At 38.8% G+C, this 18,166-nt stretch overlaps 2 protein-coding genes across 13 annotated transcripts in view; one reads left to right on the forward strand and one right to left on the reverse strand.

The window, feature by feature from the left end:
* Window positions 1-1,934: 1,934 nt before the first annotated feature.
* Window positions 1,935-17,876, reverse strand: GOLT1B (golgi transport 1B). Of its 5 annotated transcripts, none has more exons than XM_086401843.1 (5): window positions 17,721-17,876; window positions 9,195-9,286; window positions 7,425-7,603; window positions 6,571-6,652; window positions 1,935-4,445 (listed from the first exon to the last, which is right to left on the reverse strand). In XM_086401843.1, exons 1-5 carry the CDS (start codon window positions 17,743-17,745, stop codon window positions 4,407-4,409), a joined length of 417 nt encoding a protein of 138 aa, XP_086257969.1. In that variant the 5' UTR covers window positions 17,746-17,876; the 3' UTR covers window positions 1,935-4,406. The 5 variants fall into 5 exon arrangements, with proteins under 5 accessions (XP_086257969.1, XP_086257970.1, XP_086257973.1 ...); XM_086401844.1 differs by having other exon boundaries at window positions 9,015-9,286; XM_086401847.1 differs by lacking the exon at window positions 9,195-9,286.
* RECQL (RecQ like helicase) overlaps window positions 16,418-18,166 on the forward strand; it is a 34,309-nt gene continuing 32,560 nt past the window's right edge. For 4 of the 8 annotated variants that reach the window (XR_015164201.1, XM_086401818.1, XM_086401821.1 and 1 more), the window contains exon 1: window positions 16,418-18,104. Coding sequence is in view for 3 of the 8 variants with exons in the window: in XM_086401818.1 (XP_086257944.1) it covers window positions 17,744-18,104 (361 nt within the window). In the remaining 5 variants the exon portion in view is untranslated. The remainder of the gene's footprint in view (window positions 18,105-18,166) is intronic. The other 4 variants (XM_086401823.1, XM_086401824.1, XM_086401822.1 and 1 more) reach the window with 1 other exon arrangement.

The following is an 18,166-nucleotide window of genomic DNA, read 5'->3' on the forward strand; positions in this document are numbered from 1 at the left end:
AAGGCCAGTCAGCTCCATAGGCCAGTTGTCTCATAAAGGGGTGGAAGAAGTTAACTCCCCAAAGAGCTACCAGCTTTAGGAGATTTAGGGCTGAGAAGGCCCACTATCCAAAATAAAACTCCCCACTCATTGGCCAATGTTTTTACCATCCTTTACTTAAGCTTTGAAGCTCAAGAATCTCTTTCCCAAAACCATATAAATACAAAACAAGTGGAACGATCTAGGAGAGGACATGGAAGGGCCAGCTGTTTTGGCCTAGTCAAATAGAGGTGACCTTTTAACAGGTCTTGGTAAAGGTAAGGCCATGGAAAAGTATCAGTTGAAGGATCTGGGGCAGATGCTATGTCCAACCTCCTACATGGATACAAGCAGACACAGAGGTTGGAACCTTTTAGCCCAGAGGAAAAGGTTAGAAAGATGTTGTTTAGTCCTTAAGTCGTGTCTGACCCTTTGTGACCCCTTGGACTCCAGCACACCAGGCCTCCCTGTCCTTCACCATTAGAAAGACGTACTGGATATTTAATAATGGATTCAAGACTCGCAGTTCAACAGACAATAGTCAAGATTTGTGGTTTAATGATCGGATGCAACAAACTTATTGTGGACCTTAACTGATAGATTTGTCCAGTGGCTTTTGGCCTTACTAAAGTTTATGATCAAAACACTGCTGCCATTAAGTGACTTTAAGTCATGAATACTTAAATATTATATATTACTTCCATGTTGAGAAAAAAAATTAAGCATTTCTCCACCAATTTCTAAATTCACTGCTCACTTTGTTTTACCTGAAGCCTATTTCTGATTATAATTAAACAATTTGGAAATGAAACATGTGATGATCCTTCTATAAAAAAGAAAACTGCATATTCAGTTCAGTTCAGTCACTCAGTCGTGTCCGACTCTTTGCGACCCCATGAATTGCAGCACCCCAGGCCTCCCTGTCCATCACCAACTCCTGGAGTTCACTCAGACTCACGTCCGTTGTCGCTAATGCCATCCAGCCATCTCATCCTGTCGTCCCCTTCTCCTCCTGCCCCCAATCCCTCCCAGCATCGGTCTTTTCCAATGAGTCAACTCTTCGCATGAGGTGGCCAAAGTACTGGAGTTTCAGCTTTAGCATCACTTCTTCCAAAGAACACCCAGGACTGATCTCCTTTAGAATGGACTGGTTGGATCTCCTTGCAGTCCAAGGGACTCTCAGGAGTCTTCTCCAACACCACAGTTCAAAAGCATCAATTCTTCGGCGCTCAGCTTTCTTCACAGTCCAACTCTCACATCCATACATGACCACTGGAAAAACCATAGCCTTGGCTAGACGGACCTTTGTTGGCAAAGTAATGTCTCTGATTTTGAATATGCTATCTAGGTTGGTCATAACTTTCCTTCCAAGGAGCAAGCATCTTTTAATTTCATGGCTGCAATCACCATCTGCAGTGATTTTGGAGCCCCCAAAAATAAAGTCTGACACTGTTTCCACTGTTTCCCCATCAATTTAAAACACAAGTTGGGTTATTGAACAATGCTCGATTTTTAGAATTTCATAATAAAAATACATCTGACCATTGTTATGATTGAAGTTTTGTTCCCTTCAAACTTATACATTGAAAACTCAACCGCCAATATGCTGGCACTGGGAGTGGGCCATGGGGAGGTAGTTCAGTTTAGATGAGGTGACCAAGATGGGATGCTTCATAAAGGGATTAGTGTCCTTATTAGAAGAGAGATGAGAGCTCATTCTCTTTTTCTATGTCATGTGAGGACATAGTAAGAAGGCAGCTGTCTGCAAGCTAGAAAGAGGGCCCTCTCCAGGAACTGAATCTGCCAGGATCTTCATTTTGGACTTCCCAGAATCCAGAACCATGAGAACTAACATCTCTTGTGTAAGTTGGTCTGTGGAATTTTGTTTTAGCAGCCCAAGTTGAGACAACCACCAATTAATAGAAAAGTACCCTTTTATTGAGAAGTAAGACAAGTGTATTTACAATATTCAATGGTTAGATCATATAATCTGTGAGACTTTTAACAGCAGCAGTATTCCAGGAATTACAATGTATAAGGGGAAAAGAAAAACATTCCAAATAGGTTTCTGTTACAGAAAATAGATTTGAACAATGCCAGAAACACTTAAGGCTAAGTAGTGTTAGACCTTTTCTTCCACCTTTATCGCAATAACTGATGCTTTTTTTTTTTGGTCACAGACAGAAGACTAATTTTGGAAAGGAAGAAACAATATGATGTACAGTGTTTTCTGTCAGAAAACAAGTTATGTTTAAAAGTAGAGCCTCATCAATGGTTCTAAGAAACATACAATGCTGCCAAGCAGTCCCAAACTCACATTTGATAAAACTGAAAACTGCTCCAAGCCTCTCATTCTGATTGGGAGATTATCACATCTTTTATACACTTCTGTCTAATCATGTTTTCTGAAACAAGATTGTTGAAAAAGAGATCTCTGCTACAGTGCAAAGAACATTTTGATAGAAATTCATGTCTACAAGGGAGTTAAATAATACAGATGCTCCTTACATTAATAGATACTGTTCTTGCTCTAAAAAAAGGTAGACTTATCTAGCCACTGTAAATAATATGGGTCAGTCAAAAATATGTATAACAGAGTCCCACAGGGCAACTTATATAAGTCAGTCCCCCAAGTATGTAGGTATTTGACACTCTCCAAGTGAGGATAGTACTTTTTTGAAGAACATTAGACAACAAAGGGTTTCTTACCATTCCATGAACTATTGAGGTAGGAGTCTCATTTTGTCAATATCATCTATGTTCACAGATTATGTCATAAATCAAATGCCAGTACCGAAAAGACAGTAATCCACAAGGCTGAACCATTAAGACTATCTACCAAGTCGTTCTTTCTTTAGATGAGCAAGGATGGGACTTCCCTGTGCATCAAGAGACTTAACTACTAGTAACATAGGCAATAATGTATCTTGTAGACATGTTTGTAAATAAAAACCACAAATTTCAATTATGATTTTATGTATTAAAAAGCTTTGCAACTGTTAAAAAAAAATGAGCAAATAGTACAATCATTAGTAGTAAAACAAATAGTACTATGACTCTTGAAATGGCTTCCTACCTCTACAAAAGGGTGCCTCCCTGGAAAACTACTACTGAGGAAACACCCCCAGCTTCCTACCTACTGCCCGTCGAGCAGCAACAGGGGAGAAAATAACACATCATTTTTGTAGTGTCATGTTTTTCAGAACCATAGCCAGTTTAATTATGGTAAAGTAACTTTTGCGTGTGAACTCAGATATTCTCTCCACGAATTCAAGATGAAGAGCGAGTGTATGAAACACACATTATGCATACTGATTTTTATATTAGGAAAAAGCTGAAAATAAGGGAAAAATTGGCTTCTGTGAACAGCCCTTTAAAAAACAGCTGTAAATTTAACCTTATAACGTGTTACATGTTAAAGTAAAAATTACCAGTAGTTATTCCAATGTATGAAAAGCAAAATAATAAACCACTGCTAAAATTTAAAAAAAATAAAAGGAAAAACTGGATCATGACATGGAAAAATCTCACTTGGGTTGTATCACTTAGTATCTTAAAGAACACACCATTCAGTGAAACAAGCTTTGTAACAGACTGTTTCATGGCCGAGATGGCTTTCTGTTAAATGCTCATGTGTCATGAAAGATACAGATGCTCAGATGAGAGTCCCAAGGAATATCAGGATTTCCAGAGTGTGTTGCTGAAGGAAAAAGTGCTGAGTGAGCTGTAACTTAGAAACTGTAAGCTAGTAAAGAATGACCTTTGCAACATTACAACAAAGAATATCTAGGTCGGATTTTCATCTGGTTTTAAAATATTAAGATTCAGAAGAACCATGAAAGTTTTATTTTAACCATATTCTTACCAAAAGAAAAAAAAAAGGGATTCATACATCAACACTGGGTTTTCCTGGTTTTAATAGATTAAAATAACATAATCCAATCTAACTCATGCATCATTTTCAGAGACACAGTGCAACTGGAAATATTTTTGCCATTGCAGTGGAGACTTCTAAAAAGCAAATGCCTATGGATATGCTTGCATCTTGAACATAAGAAGGAAAGAAATAGGGATTACAGTCCTCTAAGGATGGCTGTGTTTCACACACTGTGGAAAAATAATAAACATGGCCTTTAAAAGTTTCAATATGCATGTAACATAGATTTCACCTCCTTCGGTTTGCTTGCTGACCTCTTAGATGACTTGGTTAGAAGCCTGTTTTCATCGCTTCTTTGTTAACTGTTGTTGGTACTTTGTAGGCTATACGTTTTAAACTTCTGTAAAGAACATTACAAGCTATTTCAGGTAATTTAATTTTGTGCTGAATATTCTTCAAAGGATTTTATAAATAATACAATATTTTAAATGAGTCTTCAATTCAATGGTTGTTATACCATATTGTTGCTTTCTCCAACTTTATCTACAAACTGCAAGGAGAAGAAAAACAGATAGTTAAAAGAAAGCCTAGAGCACTTAAAAATATCACATCAACACTTTAAATGTTGATTAAAAAAACCCAGTTTTGTAAGATTTGTGGAAATTTAAGGTATGACCGACAATGACTAATCCAGTACTACTCACCATCTTCTGACACATAAATGTATATAAAAAATTTTTTTCTACAAGTTTTTGCATGACATGTTATACATATGACTTTAAAAGTGCAACATGAGAAATGCAACACAATGAATTAAAAAAACTGGATAAAATGAAGTTAACGCTTCTAGCTTAACAAAAGAAAAATTAAAAAAAAAAAAAGCTGAAATGTCAGCCATTCATGCATTAATGAACCCAATAATATTATTTCAACTGACCATTATTGTGGATCTCTTCTGGGCCTATGTAGTCTTTGAACAAACAGATTTAGCTCCATTAAGTTCAATAATTAACAACAGCTATTGACTAAAAATACTTTAAATGTGTATTCTGGACTTCAGACTGAAAGTGGCAATGACATTAAAAAGAGACTTAATGATGCAACATAAATCGGTAATTACAGAACTTAAGTTTTAACACATAGTAATGTAAGTGGTTATTTACTTGATTACTCCACCCCAAATACAAAGCAATTGGGCTTTCTTCAGCATTCCAGATGGTGATGCAAACAGATGTTAAAACAAAGTAATTAGTGAAGATATTAAGTTACATAACCCAAGTGGCTACAATACTATCAAAATGTAGCAGTCATTTACCCCTTTTTTATCACTGTTCATACTTTTACTTAATAATAAAAAAATAATAATATTAAGGAATGCTTATTTATTTTAATGAAGCAATAGTAGAAAACAAAATTTATAGCACTGAATGTTCATTTATGCAAATACTGAAGAATTCTTAAATTAGGGACATGATTAATAAGTACAACTCTATATAACTAGAAGTTTTAGTACATTCAAAAGACATTCTAAGTATAAACAACAGTGACTATTGTATGAGTTTGGGGATTAATGCAAATGAAATCAGGATATACCCCTATAAGCCTAGGTCCCAACATTTTATATTATTGCAAATAAGTGACTGGCACTCATGAATTCATTAGAATTTTATGACAAATTCAGGTGGAGAGAAAGCACATTTTCTCTCTAAAGGTAACTTCAAATATCTAGGTTATCTGAGCTGTGAGATTCTGACTCTAAAATTGAAATGAGATCAGGCTTACAGTGGTACCTATTCCTTGGTGGGAAAGCCATCCTTTAGCTCTTTGAGAATTCAATACATGCTATGGAGTATCTCTAGAAGCATCTATGCAAATCTGCAAACATCTGTAAGAAGTTGATGGCCTGCCCTGGAGATACAGATTTGACAAGACTGTTCTAACTGTGGACAGAACTGGGAACAGAATTTTATCATCTGACTCTCAGTATCACAATGCTTTATTTAATTGTTTCAACACACTCCATTTGGTGATACAGTCTAAGAGAGAACATATTTGTAAGAAATAATGGTGTTCTTTTATATTATTGCTTCTAAAATTAGAGCTCTTATAAAAGTTAATTGAAAGGTGCTTTGAACTCTCAAAGAGAAAGGTAACATAGCAATCCAAGTCACATGAAAAAAGGAAAACAACATTAAATGTGGATACAGTGAAACCAAATTTCAGATTTTATAGATTTAGTAATGATTATATTGTTATTCATTGTAACCACAATTTATGTGATGCAACTGTTTATATCATAATAAAAACATATCAATCATGTTATCAATTCAAAAAGAGCATCAGAGAACAATTATTTATCTTTAAAATTTTTATTTTATTTAAACAATTTAAAAATTGTAGTTGATTTACAACATTGTGTTAATTTCTGCTGTAAAGCCAAGTGATTCAGTTATACATATATATACGTATATTCTTTTTTATATTCTTTTCTGTAATGATTTATTGCAGGATGCTGAATATAGTTCTCTGTGCTATACAGCAGGATATTGTTGTTTATCCATTCTAAATATAATAGTTTACATCTGCTAACCCCAAACTCCCAAACCATTCTTTCTCCCAGAGAGCACTTATTTTAATGGTTCAAAAAATATGTTGCTAAATATAGGATTACTTACCGATCGAATTCCAGGTAAGTTCAAGAGTGATCCAAGGACTGGCACTCTTCTAATAAAGCCAACAACCACAGGAAAGAAGCCCCTGGGAGAGGGGGAAAAGGTCTTAGAACAAACAGATTCTCTATCACCAAAATCGACTGTTAGCCACACAAAAAGAAATTTTGTTAAAATTTTGAACTTTTAAGCAACTTCAAAATTCAGTTACCATTTCTTCCCTCTCCCTGGATGTGATCCCTTCTTTAGTTGTGCTCTGTGACATTCTGCATGCACATCTATAACCACATTACTACTATATCCCACCAGTTCCTGTACAGTCTATTTCATGGATCAGAAATGAGAGATTCCTTAAAGCAGATTTGGCACTTAGTTTTTATGTTTCCTGTGGGCAATACAGTGCTTGGCAGATAGAAGACAAATGATATACCTTTCTTGAATAAATAATTTAATCAACCGTACTTAAAAGTGTTTTCTCACATTGTATACTATTATTTACTTGGTAAGCGGCATTCATAAAATACTAAATGATCAAAACCTCCCATAATGTATTTGGTCCAAAATTTTTTAACTTCTGCACGCACTAAAGAAAGCATCATCAAGTGGCAATAACTGTGCAGTATCAGGTTCTACATGTTAAAACGCTGGATTGATCTATCACTGGTTGGTTGATGAAAATAGCAAACAGAGACAGAGTGTCTTAAGATGCCACCAAAGTAAATTTTATAGCACTGAAAATGCTTTACAAGTTAATTTATACCCTGACACAAGCAATCATCTGCACTTGATAAACACACCTGGGTTTCTGTAATAATTATCTGACATAATGGTTTACTGAAATAATAAAATAGTTGACTTACCTGAACAAGAGAAAGAATCCATAAATTTCAAAGATCATGCCTATCAAAGGCCAACCAATCAGGACCACAAACACACCACCCAGGAAAAATCCTGTAGCCTTCATTTTATGTTTTTGGAAGAAGAATCTGAATGTTCTTTCTAAACCAATTACAAAAGCCAAGCCAGCCACAAATAAAACCTGCAAGAGAAGGAAAATGCAACATAGTTAAGCAGTTAAATGCATTGTACATGCTTGAAAAGGAAGGTCAAAGCTAAATACGATAAATGTTTAAGACATGTGTGTTTTAATGTGGCCAACTGGCCAGAGAAGGCCACCGATGCACACAAGAGGCAGAACCATGTTGAAGTGGTAGTTACATCCCTCTCTGCTCAGCCCTCTTCTGTTATGATCAGATGAAGAAAAGAGAAGGAAAGACAAATGAGGCATTGCCCACGGGTGTCTGCACCTGTGGTGGTTTCCCCAGGTTTAGCTAGATGGTGAGAGCTTTGTCTATTAACAAGATGAGCCGCAAGGTGAAAGAGAGTAGGTGCCTGTAAAGTATCAACTGAAGGGACTCCTGGTTCTGAAAACTTTTATCAGGACTGACAGCAGTTCCTACAGATGGGTGAAAACCTGACATGGCCCATTTGGTAGTAGAAGAAATCACACAAACCCAGGAGGAAGATCCTAGTTTTATTAATTCCAGAAGTCTGGGAGCAGCTGATATGAAACACAGCTGTGCCTTCTCAAATATATTCTGTATGTTTTCAGACAATGGACAAGAGACGGTGGTCAACTAAAAACTTGTTTTCTCCCAGGTTTTATTCCCAAACACTTGCCTTTCTTCATTACTGTACTTTGGGGAAAAATATTTCACACAAATATTTATTAAGCCTAATGTTTAAGTTTGACATTCTGAGATGCCAACACTGTTAATGTTACTGTTTATTAAAACATTAATTCTGAACAATTTTGTTATCCTTTATATTTTCCAATGTCCAATTAAAAGCCCAATGTTAATATACACTTCAAAACTATTCCATCCTTACTCAATGACTTTACTGCCCTCTTAGGAGGGTTACTGGGCTTCCCTGGGGGCTCAGACGGTAAATCCCTGGGTTGGGAAGATCCCCTGGAGAAGGGCATGGCAACCAACTCCAGTAGTCTTGCCTGGAGAAATCCATGGACAGAGGACCCTGGCTACAGACCACGGGGGCACTAAGAGTTGGACATGAGTGAGCAACTAACACTTTTTTTAAGAGGGTTACTAATTTCTAGGGCTCTTGCAGAGCCTTCACCATACAAAAGAGTATACATTCCAAATAAACAATATACACACCTTTCTTAGCAAGCCAATTATTCATAGAGGTATATATTTTAAAGGTTGAAGTGGTTTTAAAAAACTCTTCATCTTATGCTATTGAGGTAAATTTTAAATCTCAGATATTTCAAGTCAAAACAACATTAACAAATTTACCAAGACATGGGGCTTTGAAGTCATCTACTTTGAACTACTCAGAGGTAGTCTTGATTTTACTCTATTGTAAATCACATATCAAAATATTTAACCAAGCAGTTATGGGATTAGAAAACCTCATTAAGTGTTTACCTTTTATTTAAACAGTAAGCTTGCAAGTTTCATTCCTGATGGAAACAGAAAATGTAACAGGAATCTTCATATGAGTAACAGTGAATTATCTTCCCCTGGTTTTACAGCTGGCAATAATTCATTTGTATTAAGTTAAAATTTCATTATGAATGTAGTTAAAATATATGTTGAAACACTCACATTTCCAATAGCCAGTAGTGCTTTGTCAAAAAAGAGGATCATTCCAAAGAATAAGAAGAACACTCCAAATCCTGTTAATCCCATTCCAATTTCTGCAACATAAGTCATACAGTTAAGGGTAGAGCAAAAGTAAAGTTACATTCAGATTCCTGTAAACTAGGAAAGATTGTTCAGTTTTTCTTTTGACTGATAAGGAAACATGGGTCCCAACACTGCAGGTTAACTTATAATGAAATTCTTTATAAACTATAACAAATTAAATTAACATCAGAAAATTACTCTCAAATTTAAAATGAGTTAAGAATTTCTGCTCCTTATACGAAACAGAGGACTTCTCACAAACATACCCATAATAGAGAAAGATGAATCAGGATTCTAAACCTTTGGTTATGTATTTTTTTCCTCCCAAGAAACCTTCTGGCTGCAGACATAAGTATATGGGTTTACTTGTACTTTGTCCCCTCTTCTCCTTTTATGTTCCAGGACTAGTGTTTATATGCACAAGACCTGCAGTTTCTTCTTAAAATGCTTAACCTACCAGAAATGCTACAGGACGTCAGTACAACAGACTTCACTCTATTATGCGTTGCTTCTCACAATGGCAACACGAGAGATTCTGAGAATGAAGTAGCTGTCTCCTCTAAAAGTTAATATTCAGAAGGTGAGGCATCACTTTGACTTCCTGATGGTTTATTATGCATTTATCTACTATAAGTCTCTCTCAACTATGCACCTATTCACACATTTAGTCTGAGTCCTAAAACCATGTCTCCAACACTGTTTTACCTAATATTAACATTCTGGGTCTTTACTTCTTCACTCAGAAACAAAAAATTGTTGATCAACTCCTAGATGTTGGCAACTGTTCTAGGGACTGAGTATAGAGTAGTGGAAAGTATAAGCTTTTAAGGCTCTGCTACTCTTTATATAAAACTAATGATTTTATTACCTCTACATTCCCTAGACTTATCTGTACTTCTGAAGAGTCTCAACTTTTTATGGTTACAGTTGCACTAGTCTGTTAATTGTACAAAGCACAATCCATGTAATTACTTCCTTGCTCATTTTAGTTTTGCTTGCAGGAAAACAGTCATCAATCCTTACTTTACCTAGCAGCACTACCTGTAGAAAATAATGGATCTGAACTGAAACTGCCATATTTTGGGAAATACAATTTTATATACGCAGTAGTGATTTCTGATCTGTTACCTCAGCTCCAGCAAGCTGAAATCTAAGTCACAGCTCCTTAAAAATTTAGGCCATGTAAAATGTTCCAATGAGTTAAAAATTTACATTTGTCTTCTTCAACATCCTTCACTTCAATTTACAGTTAATGACTGCCTCCCATTCCAGCTACCTTTTTCTCTGAGAGTTAGACTAAAAGAATTCAGATTCAGTCCAGTTCAGTCACTCAGTTGTGTCCGACTCTTTGCGACCCTGTGGACTGCAGCACACCAGGCTTCCCTGTCCACCACCAACTCCCGGAGCCTACTCAAACACATATCCATCGAGTCGGTGATGCCATCCAACCATCTCATCCTCTGTCGTCCCTGTTTTCCTCCAGGCTTCAATCTTTCCCAGCATCAGGGTCTTTTCCAATGAGCTGGCTCTTAGCATCAAGTGGCCAAAGTATTGAAGCTTCAGCATCAGTCCTTTCAATGAATATTCAGGACTGATTTCCTTTAGGACTGACTGGTTTGATCTGCTTACAGTCCAAGGGACTCTCAAGAGTCTTCTCCAACACCACATTTGAAAAGCATCAATTCTTTGGTGCCGCTCAGCTTTCTTTATGGTCCAACTCTCACATCCATACAAGACTACTGGAAAAATCATAGCTTTGACTGTATGGACCTTTGTCAGCAAAGTACCTGTCCATAAATACACTGGAAAGTGTATACCATGGACATAAATTCTTGAGAAAGTTGGAGGCTGATACTTTCATGCTTAAATGCTTCAGGAGAACTTACCAAAATACCTATACAGATGTCAGACATAATTTCTGAGAGAAAAATATGGACAAATGAGCAAGTAACAATCCATTAAATAACTATTTAGTAGTTAAGATTTAATCACTGGCAGCTGGGTTACTTACTTAGTTCAGTTCAGTTCAGTCGTGTCCGACTCTTTGCGACCCCATGAATCGCAGCACGCCAGGCCTCCCTGTCTATCCCCAACTCCCGCAGTTCACCCAGACTCACGTCCATCGAGTCAGTGACGCCATCCAGCCATCTCATCTTCTGTTGTCCCCTTCTCCTCCTGCCCCCAATCCCTCCCAGCATCAGAGTCTTTTCCAATGAGTCAACTCTTCACATGAGGTGGCCAAAGTACTGGAGTTTCAGCTTTAGCATCATTCCTTCCAAAGAAATCCCAGGGCTGATCTCCTTCAGAATGGACTGGTTGGATCTCCTTGCAGTCCAAGGGACTCTCAAGAGTCTTCTCCAACACCACAGTTCAAAAGCATCAATTCTTCGGTGCTCAGCCTTCTTCACAGTCCAACTCTCACATCCATACATGATCACAGGAAAAACCATAGCCTGGACTAGACGAACCTTTGTTGGCAAAGTAATGTCCCTGCTTTTGAATATGCTATCTAGGTTGGTTATAACTTTCCTTCCAAGGAGCAAGCGTCTTTTAATTTCATGGCTGCAGTCACCATCTGCAGTGATTTTGGAGACCAAAAAAATAAAGTCTGATACTGTTTCCACTGTTTCCCCATCTATTTCCCATGAAGTGATGGGACCGGATGCCATGATCTTCGTCTTCTGAGTGTTGAGCTTTAAGCCAACTTTTTTTCACTCTCCTCTTTCACCTTCATCAAGAGGCTTTTTAGTTCCTCTTCACTTTCTGCCATAAGGGTGGTGTCATCTGCATATCTGAGGTTATTGACATTTCTCCCGGCAATCTTGATTCCAGCTTGTGTTTCTTCCAGTCCAGCGTTTCTCATGATGTACTCTGCATATAAGTTAAATAAGCAGGGTGACAATATACAGCCTTGATGCACTCCTTTTCCTATTTGGAACCAGTCTATTGTTCCATGTCCAGTTCTAACTTGTCCAGGTCCAGTTCCATGTCCAGGTCAGTTGCTTCCTGACCTGCATACAAATTTCTCAAGAGGCAGATCAGGTGGTCTGGTATTCCCATCTCTTTCAGAATTTTCCACAGTTTATTGTGATCCACACAGTCAAAGGTTTTGGCATAGTCAATAAAGCAGAAATAGATGTTCTTCTGGAACTCTCTTGCTTTTTCCATGATCCAGCGGATGTTGGCAATTTGATCTCTGGTTCCTCTGCCTTTTCTAAAACCAGCTTGAACATCAGGAAGTTCACGGTTACTTAAATACAACCCATTTCTATTTTTTTCACAAGTTGTCCTAACGATAACATAGACATGTTGAGATGTTTGTTCTTCAGAAAGGAAATTATATGGCAACAAACATACTATATGCTGAGAATTTACCATGAATTGGCCTTTATGAAGTGCTTCACATCTCTTACTGAACTTAATTCTCCCAGTAATATTGCAAGGTAGGTATCATTACAGTATCTTAGAGACGGAGGAAACTGAGGTTTAGAGAATTGACTTCATTTGCCCAAAGTCACACACCTGGTTAAGCATTTGAACTCAGGTCTATTCGAATCCAAAGTCCCTGTGCTTAACCATCATGCCATACTGCTTCCCAAAGGATCCCCCTCCCCCCAGTTAAATACATCAGATTAAATGAAACTCAAGGGTATTGGGGTATGCTGAACTTCTGGGAGAAGCATCTTTAGGTGATTTAAGTTTAATATAATCAGCTTGTTACTAACATAATGTCAGGTATGTTATTAAAAACTGCAGTGAAAAAGAAAGACCATGTATATGGTTTTACATTTAACGAATGAAAGTGAAAGTGACATTGCTCAGTCGTGTCCGACTCTTTGCAACCCCATGGACTGTAGCCTCCCAGGCTCCTCCATCCATGGGATTTTCCAGGCAAGAGTACTGGAGTGGGCTGCCATTTCCTTCTCTAGGGGATCTTCCCGACCCAGGGATCGATCCTGCATTGCAGACAGACGCTTTACTGTCTGAGCCATGAGATGTCTAAACAAATGTCCTAATTCCTTTGGCAAAACTGGGGGGTTAAAAAGTATTACTGGCTCCATGTTTCATGTGGGCAACTTAAGACAGATTAGTAACTCATCCTTGATCACAGAATCGGCAAATATGGGTGTGTGTGGAGGGGGACGGGTGCTGAGTGGGAGGGAAGTGTGTGGGGTTTGGCTGGAATTCAAATCTAGTCTTGAGGCTCCACAGCTTATAACTATATCACGGGAACCGAAACATTCCACTGCTTTACCCAGTACAGTCCAGTAACAGTGGGTTGCCGCTAACATTTCTGCCGAAACACCGGCAGGTTATTGCCATATAGTCCCTAATTTGAATGTGCCAAAGACTCAAACTGGCCTCGCTGTTCAGCATGAACAGCATGTTTATTTTACTGGGTTTGATTCTGATGGTGAGAGGGCAGCTCCAAGTAGTGCTTTAATAACCAGAGGGCTTGTGAATACATAGGCTTAGGGAAGAACTGGAGGGGAGAAAATGGAACAGCGAAGCAGTTTGAGCCTTTTGACCCATTCACATGAGCGACTATTTGGCAATAACCTGCTACTGTTTTGGCAAAAATGTTAGAGGCAACCCTCTCTTGCTGGACTGCACTGGGTAAAGCAGTGGAATGTTTCAGTTCCCAAGTTATAGTTATAAACTGTGGAGCCTCAAGACTAGATTTGAATCTAGCCAAACCCCACCCACTCCCCTCCCACCCAACACCAGTCCCCCTCCATACACACACATCTGCAGTTTCTGTGATTAAGGATGAGTTACTAATCTGAGTCTTAAGTTGCCCACATGGGATGGGAATACCAGACTACCTGACCTGCCTCCTGAGAAATCCGTATGCAGGTCAAGAAGCAACAGTTAGAACTGGACATGGAACAACAGACTGGTTCCAAATCAGAAAAGGAGTATGTCAAGGCTGTATATTGTCACCCTGCTTATTTAACTTATATGCAGAGTACATCATGGGAAACACTGGACTGGATAAAGCACAAGCTGGAATCAAGATTGCCAGGAGAAATATCAGTAACCTCAGATATGCAGATGACACCACCCTTATGGCAGAAAGTGAAGAAGAACTAAAGAGCCTCTTGATGAAAGTGAAAGAGAGTGAAAAAGTTGGCTTAAAGCTCAACATTCAGAAAACTAAGATCATGGCATCTGGTCCCATCATTTCATGGCAAATAGATGGGGAAACAATGGAAGTAGTTACAGACTTTATTTTCTTGGGCTCCAAAATCACTGCAGATGGTGACTGCAGCCACGAAATTAAAAGACGCTTGCTCTTTGGAAGAAAAGTTATGACCAACCTAGACAGCATATTAAAAAGCAGAGATATTACTTTGCCAACAAAGGTCCATCTAGTCAAAGGTATGGTTTTTCCAGTAGTCATGTATGGATGTGAGAGTTGGACTAAAGAAAGCTGAGTGCCAAAGAACTGATGCTTTTGAACTGTGGTGTTGGAGAAGACTCTCAAGAGTCCCTTGGACTGCAAGGAGATCCAACCAGTCAATCCTAAAGGAAATCAGTTGAATATTCATTGGAAGGACTGATGCTGAGGCTGAAACTCCAATCCTCTGGCCATATGATGAGAAGAACTGACTCATCTGAAAAGACCCTGATGCTGGGAAAGACTGAATGCAGGAGGAGAAGGGGACGACAGAGGATGAGATGGTTGGATGGCATCACTGACTCAATGGACATGAGTTTGAGTAAGCTCTCAGAGTTGGTGATGGACAGGGAAGCCTGGCGTGCTGCAGTCCATGGGGTTGCAAAGAGTCGGACACCACTGAGCAACTGAACTGACTGAAAATAAATGTATTTTCTTGTGCATTATTAAAATTTCATTCTTCTTGCCCATGTGCATGCATGCATGTGCACATGCACACAGATATGTGTATTTTTAAAGCACAATCTAATTTAAAAAATCTAATAAAAGTAATTTATCTAAAATCAAAAGCTTATTGTAGAAATTGGATAAGTAGAGATATTCTTAGTCCAATGACAATCACCTTAGCACTTTGATTTCTTATTTAAGACATTTCAAGGAAGCGCTGTCTATGCCCTTTCAAAAAGAGAAAATGTTATAATAAAAACTCAACTCAACATCATGGTAGAATTTAGGCAATGTTACATAATGAAGTAAAGCTTTAGAGGTAGCATGGCAACTGCCCCACTCCAGCCTCCTCAATAAATTTTGTGGGTTTTTTGCGGGGCAGGGTACTGGAAGGGATTATAGAATTCCCTTAAAAAGTCATGAACTGCTTTTTTACTATGACTAGTACTTGATCACTGTCTCCCAGAATGGGGATCCCAGACTAATCTTGGTAAGTCACTTGAATGATGGCCAATTCCTACAGTTGAACACACACACAAACACCAGTTGAAATCCAAAGAGCTTTTGGTCCACTAATCATTTTGTATTCTCATCCATTATCTATTTAAAATATTCAGCAAATGAGCAGCAAAGAGTTTAATTTCGTCCTCTTCATCACTGTAATGAAGTGAGGAGAATGCTGCCTATTCTGCCCATATTCCAACCCAACCCCCTCGTTCTGGTTTTTGGAAGGATGTAAATTAGGAGAATCTATATGCACAGGGTAAGTAAATAATATATATATGTAATAATCACAGACTCAGACAGGAGTATTAACAGATAGGAAAACTACGCAAAGATCAAGTACCTCCTCTGAGTAATTAGTAGTACTATTAGAAATAAATTCTAGCAATTTATGTGTAGTATTCTGCTAAATTCTGGGTTTCAGTCAAGAGGACCAGAGTTCTGCCTCATAACAAAAATAGGCTCTGAATATTCTACCCAATCTCTCAAAAAATCAATGCATAATTCTAAAGAATAAATATCTACTGTTGAAACTATTTTTTGCTATGGGAAAATTTCATCCCTCTAAGATAGATTTCAAATAAACTTAACATCAAGTCTTCTTAGATGCTAGCAGGATACAGTGAAAAGAACAAAGATTTTTGAGTCTGCAGACCTGGGATCAAGTCTTGTTTCTCTTGCTTTCCTCATGATTATACACTGGATTTCTTTTGAGCCTTCTTTAATTTATACAAGAGATATATTCTTCTTTGCTTTACAAGGCTTTTAGAACTAAAGAAAACATTTTACATGAAAGCACATGGTAAACTGATATAAGATGCTTTTATATAATAGGTAGTTTTATTATAACACTAAACCAAACCAAACCAAAACAAAAAAACCAACCCAAACATAAAAACCTAGAAACAGAAAAGGACTCTATATCTGATCAGAACAGATACACCAAAATGGGCACTCACAGTGCAGACCCAGTTCAATCTGAGGAAGGGAGGGACCCTTCCTGGGGTGGCAGTGTGTGCAGGAGTTATAAGAAGCTTGGTGAAGTTCAACTTAGTCAAGACTTGAATCCAAACCTTACGACTTCACTTTAAAATAAGCCATTTTTAAAGGAAGTTCTATTTTTTATTCCAACAGACTGTTAAATTCTTAAAAATCTTTAAAATTCAAGTAAGTTATACAGAATAAAAAAAAAAAAGGCATGGCAGATAAAGTGAGATTAAAAAGACTATCACTACCATCAAAAGACAGGAAGCACAGGGGTGGCAGATACGTAAATACAAAATTATTAACACTGACAAAAAGGGGTAGAAAACTACCCCTTTTATATTTTATATTGAAAGGGAAATTTTATATTGAAAGGAAACAGACAGCAATATGAATCTTAGAGATAAGATAGGCTGGAGAACTCAGTGGCAGACAGAAAGATGCTAAAATAATAAAACATACCGCAAAGCACAAAATACAATATTAACGAAAGAAGTCGTTTAACTGAACACAAAGTTTACGATTGGGAAGACAGCAGCCGATAGAAAAGTGAAGCTATTTCAAGGGATTTTTAAAAGGTTGCTTCCACTGGTGGCAAAAAGCAAATACTCAAAATATTTAAGCGTAAGCACATTTCCAAAAAGAGCCTATCATGGATGACATTTAAAACACGGCCTCCAAACCACCAGCAGTAACTTGTAGAGGACCCCAAGTATGTCAAGTGCAAAAATATCCCCAAGAGTGGGCCGCTGGCATCGCGCATCAAACTTTCTCTAGCGGCCGCCCGCAGGAACAAAGCGCCCATCTTCCTGAGAGTGAGAGCGGCGCGACCCCCGCGCGCTCGGCGAAAGCTCCCCTTCCCCAGCTCGGGCGTCTCCCCAGACCCCACTGACTCTCCCCTCCCGCCAGGTCCGCAGCCGCAAGTCCAGCACCCGGCTCCTCCAGGAAGCCCTCCAGGGTCCCGCAGTCCTAGCTGAGTATTGCAGGCCACCGCCCCCATCGCGGAGCTTCATTCATTGACCCGGGCAGGCAAAGGGGAAGGCGGGCGAGACCCAGACCGAGGAAGGTGTGTGCGGGGCTTGAGGCGGGGCCTCGGGGCAGGTGCTTACTCTGTGTGTCCGTTAACGAGATCATGGCTGCAGAGGTGAGGGCGGCGGCAACAGCACCTCGGAGCGCCCTGGGTGTGCAGCGAAGTGGAGAGAACGAAGCCGGGAAGCAGCCCAGGCGAGAGCCGCCACGTCTTCCGGAAACACGCAGCCGCCCCCACTCTAGGTTCAAACCCGCTTCCTATTGGCTAGACCTGCTCCCAACATCAACCAATAATCTCTGGTCTTGTTCAGTGACGCACATGGTGGCCACACCCCTTGACCATTTAGAGAAGGGTAGTACCTGCAATTGGTTGAGAAGACCGACCCGGAAGGGTGAGTGCCTCCGGCTGGAGAGAAAGGAAAGCCTGGTGGCGGGAAGTTTTTATTGGAGTGCGGCTGAAACGGGTAAGTGGTAGACCTGAGTCAGGGGGGTCTTGGGGTCGGAGATCGAGGAGGGGGAATGTTTT

This window comes from Bos grunniens, chromosome 5 (assembly GCF_055505025.1).
Source record: "Bos grunniens cultivar Pamir isolate PY7600 chromosome 5, Bosgru_T2T1.0, whole genome shotgun sequence".
NCBI lineage: Eukaryota > Metazoa > Chordata > Mammalia > Artiodactyla > Bovidae > Bos > Bos grunniens.

Excerpts from the sequence above, each read along its gene's own strand:
- GOLT1B (XM_086401843.1), bottom strand. The coding sequence starts at position 17,745 with ATGATCTCGTTAACGGACACACAGA. Across the intron at positions 6,653-7,424 it reads GGATTCTTTCTCTTGTTCAG|GGGCTTCTTTCCTGTGGTTG; the intron begins GTAAGTCAACTA and ends CCCCTCTCCCAG. Across the intron at positions 4,446-6,570 it reads ACTTACCTGGAATTCGATCG|TTTGTAGATAAAGTTGGAGA; the intron begins GTAAGTAATCCT and ends TTCTCCTTGCAG.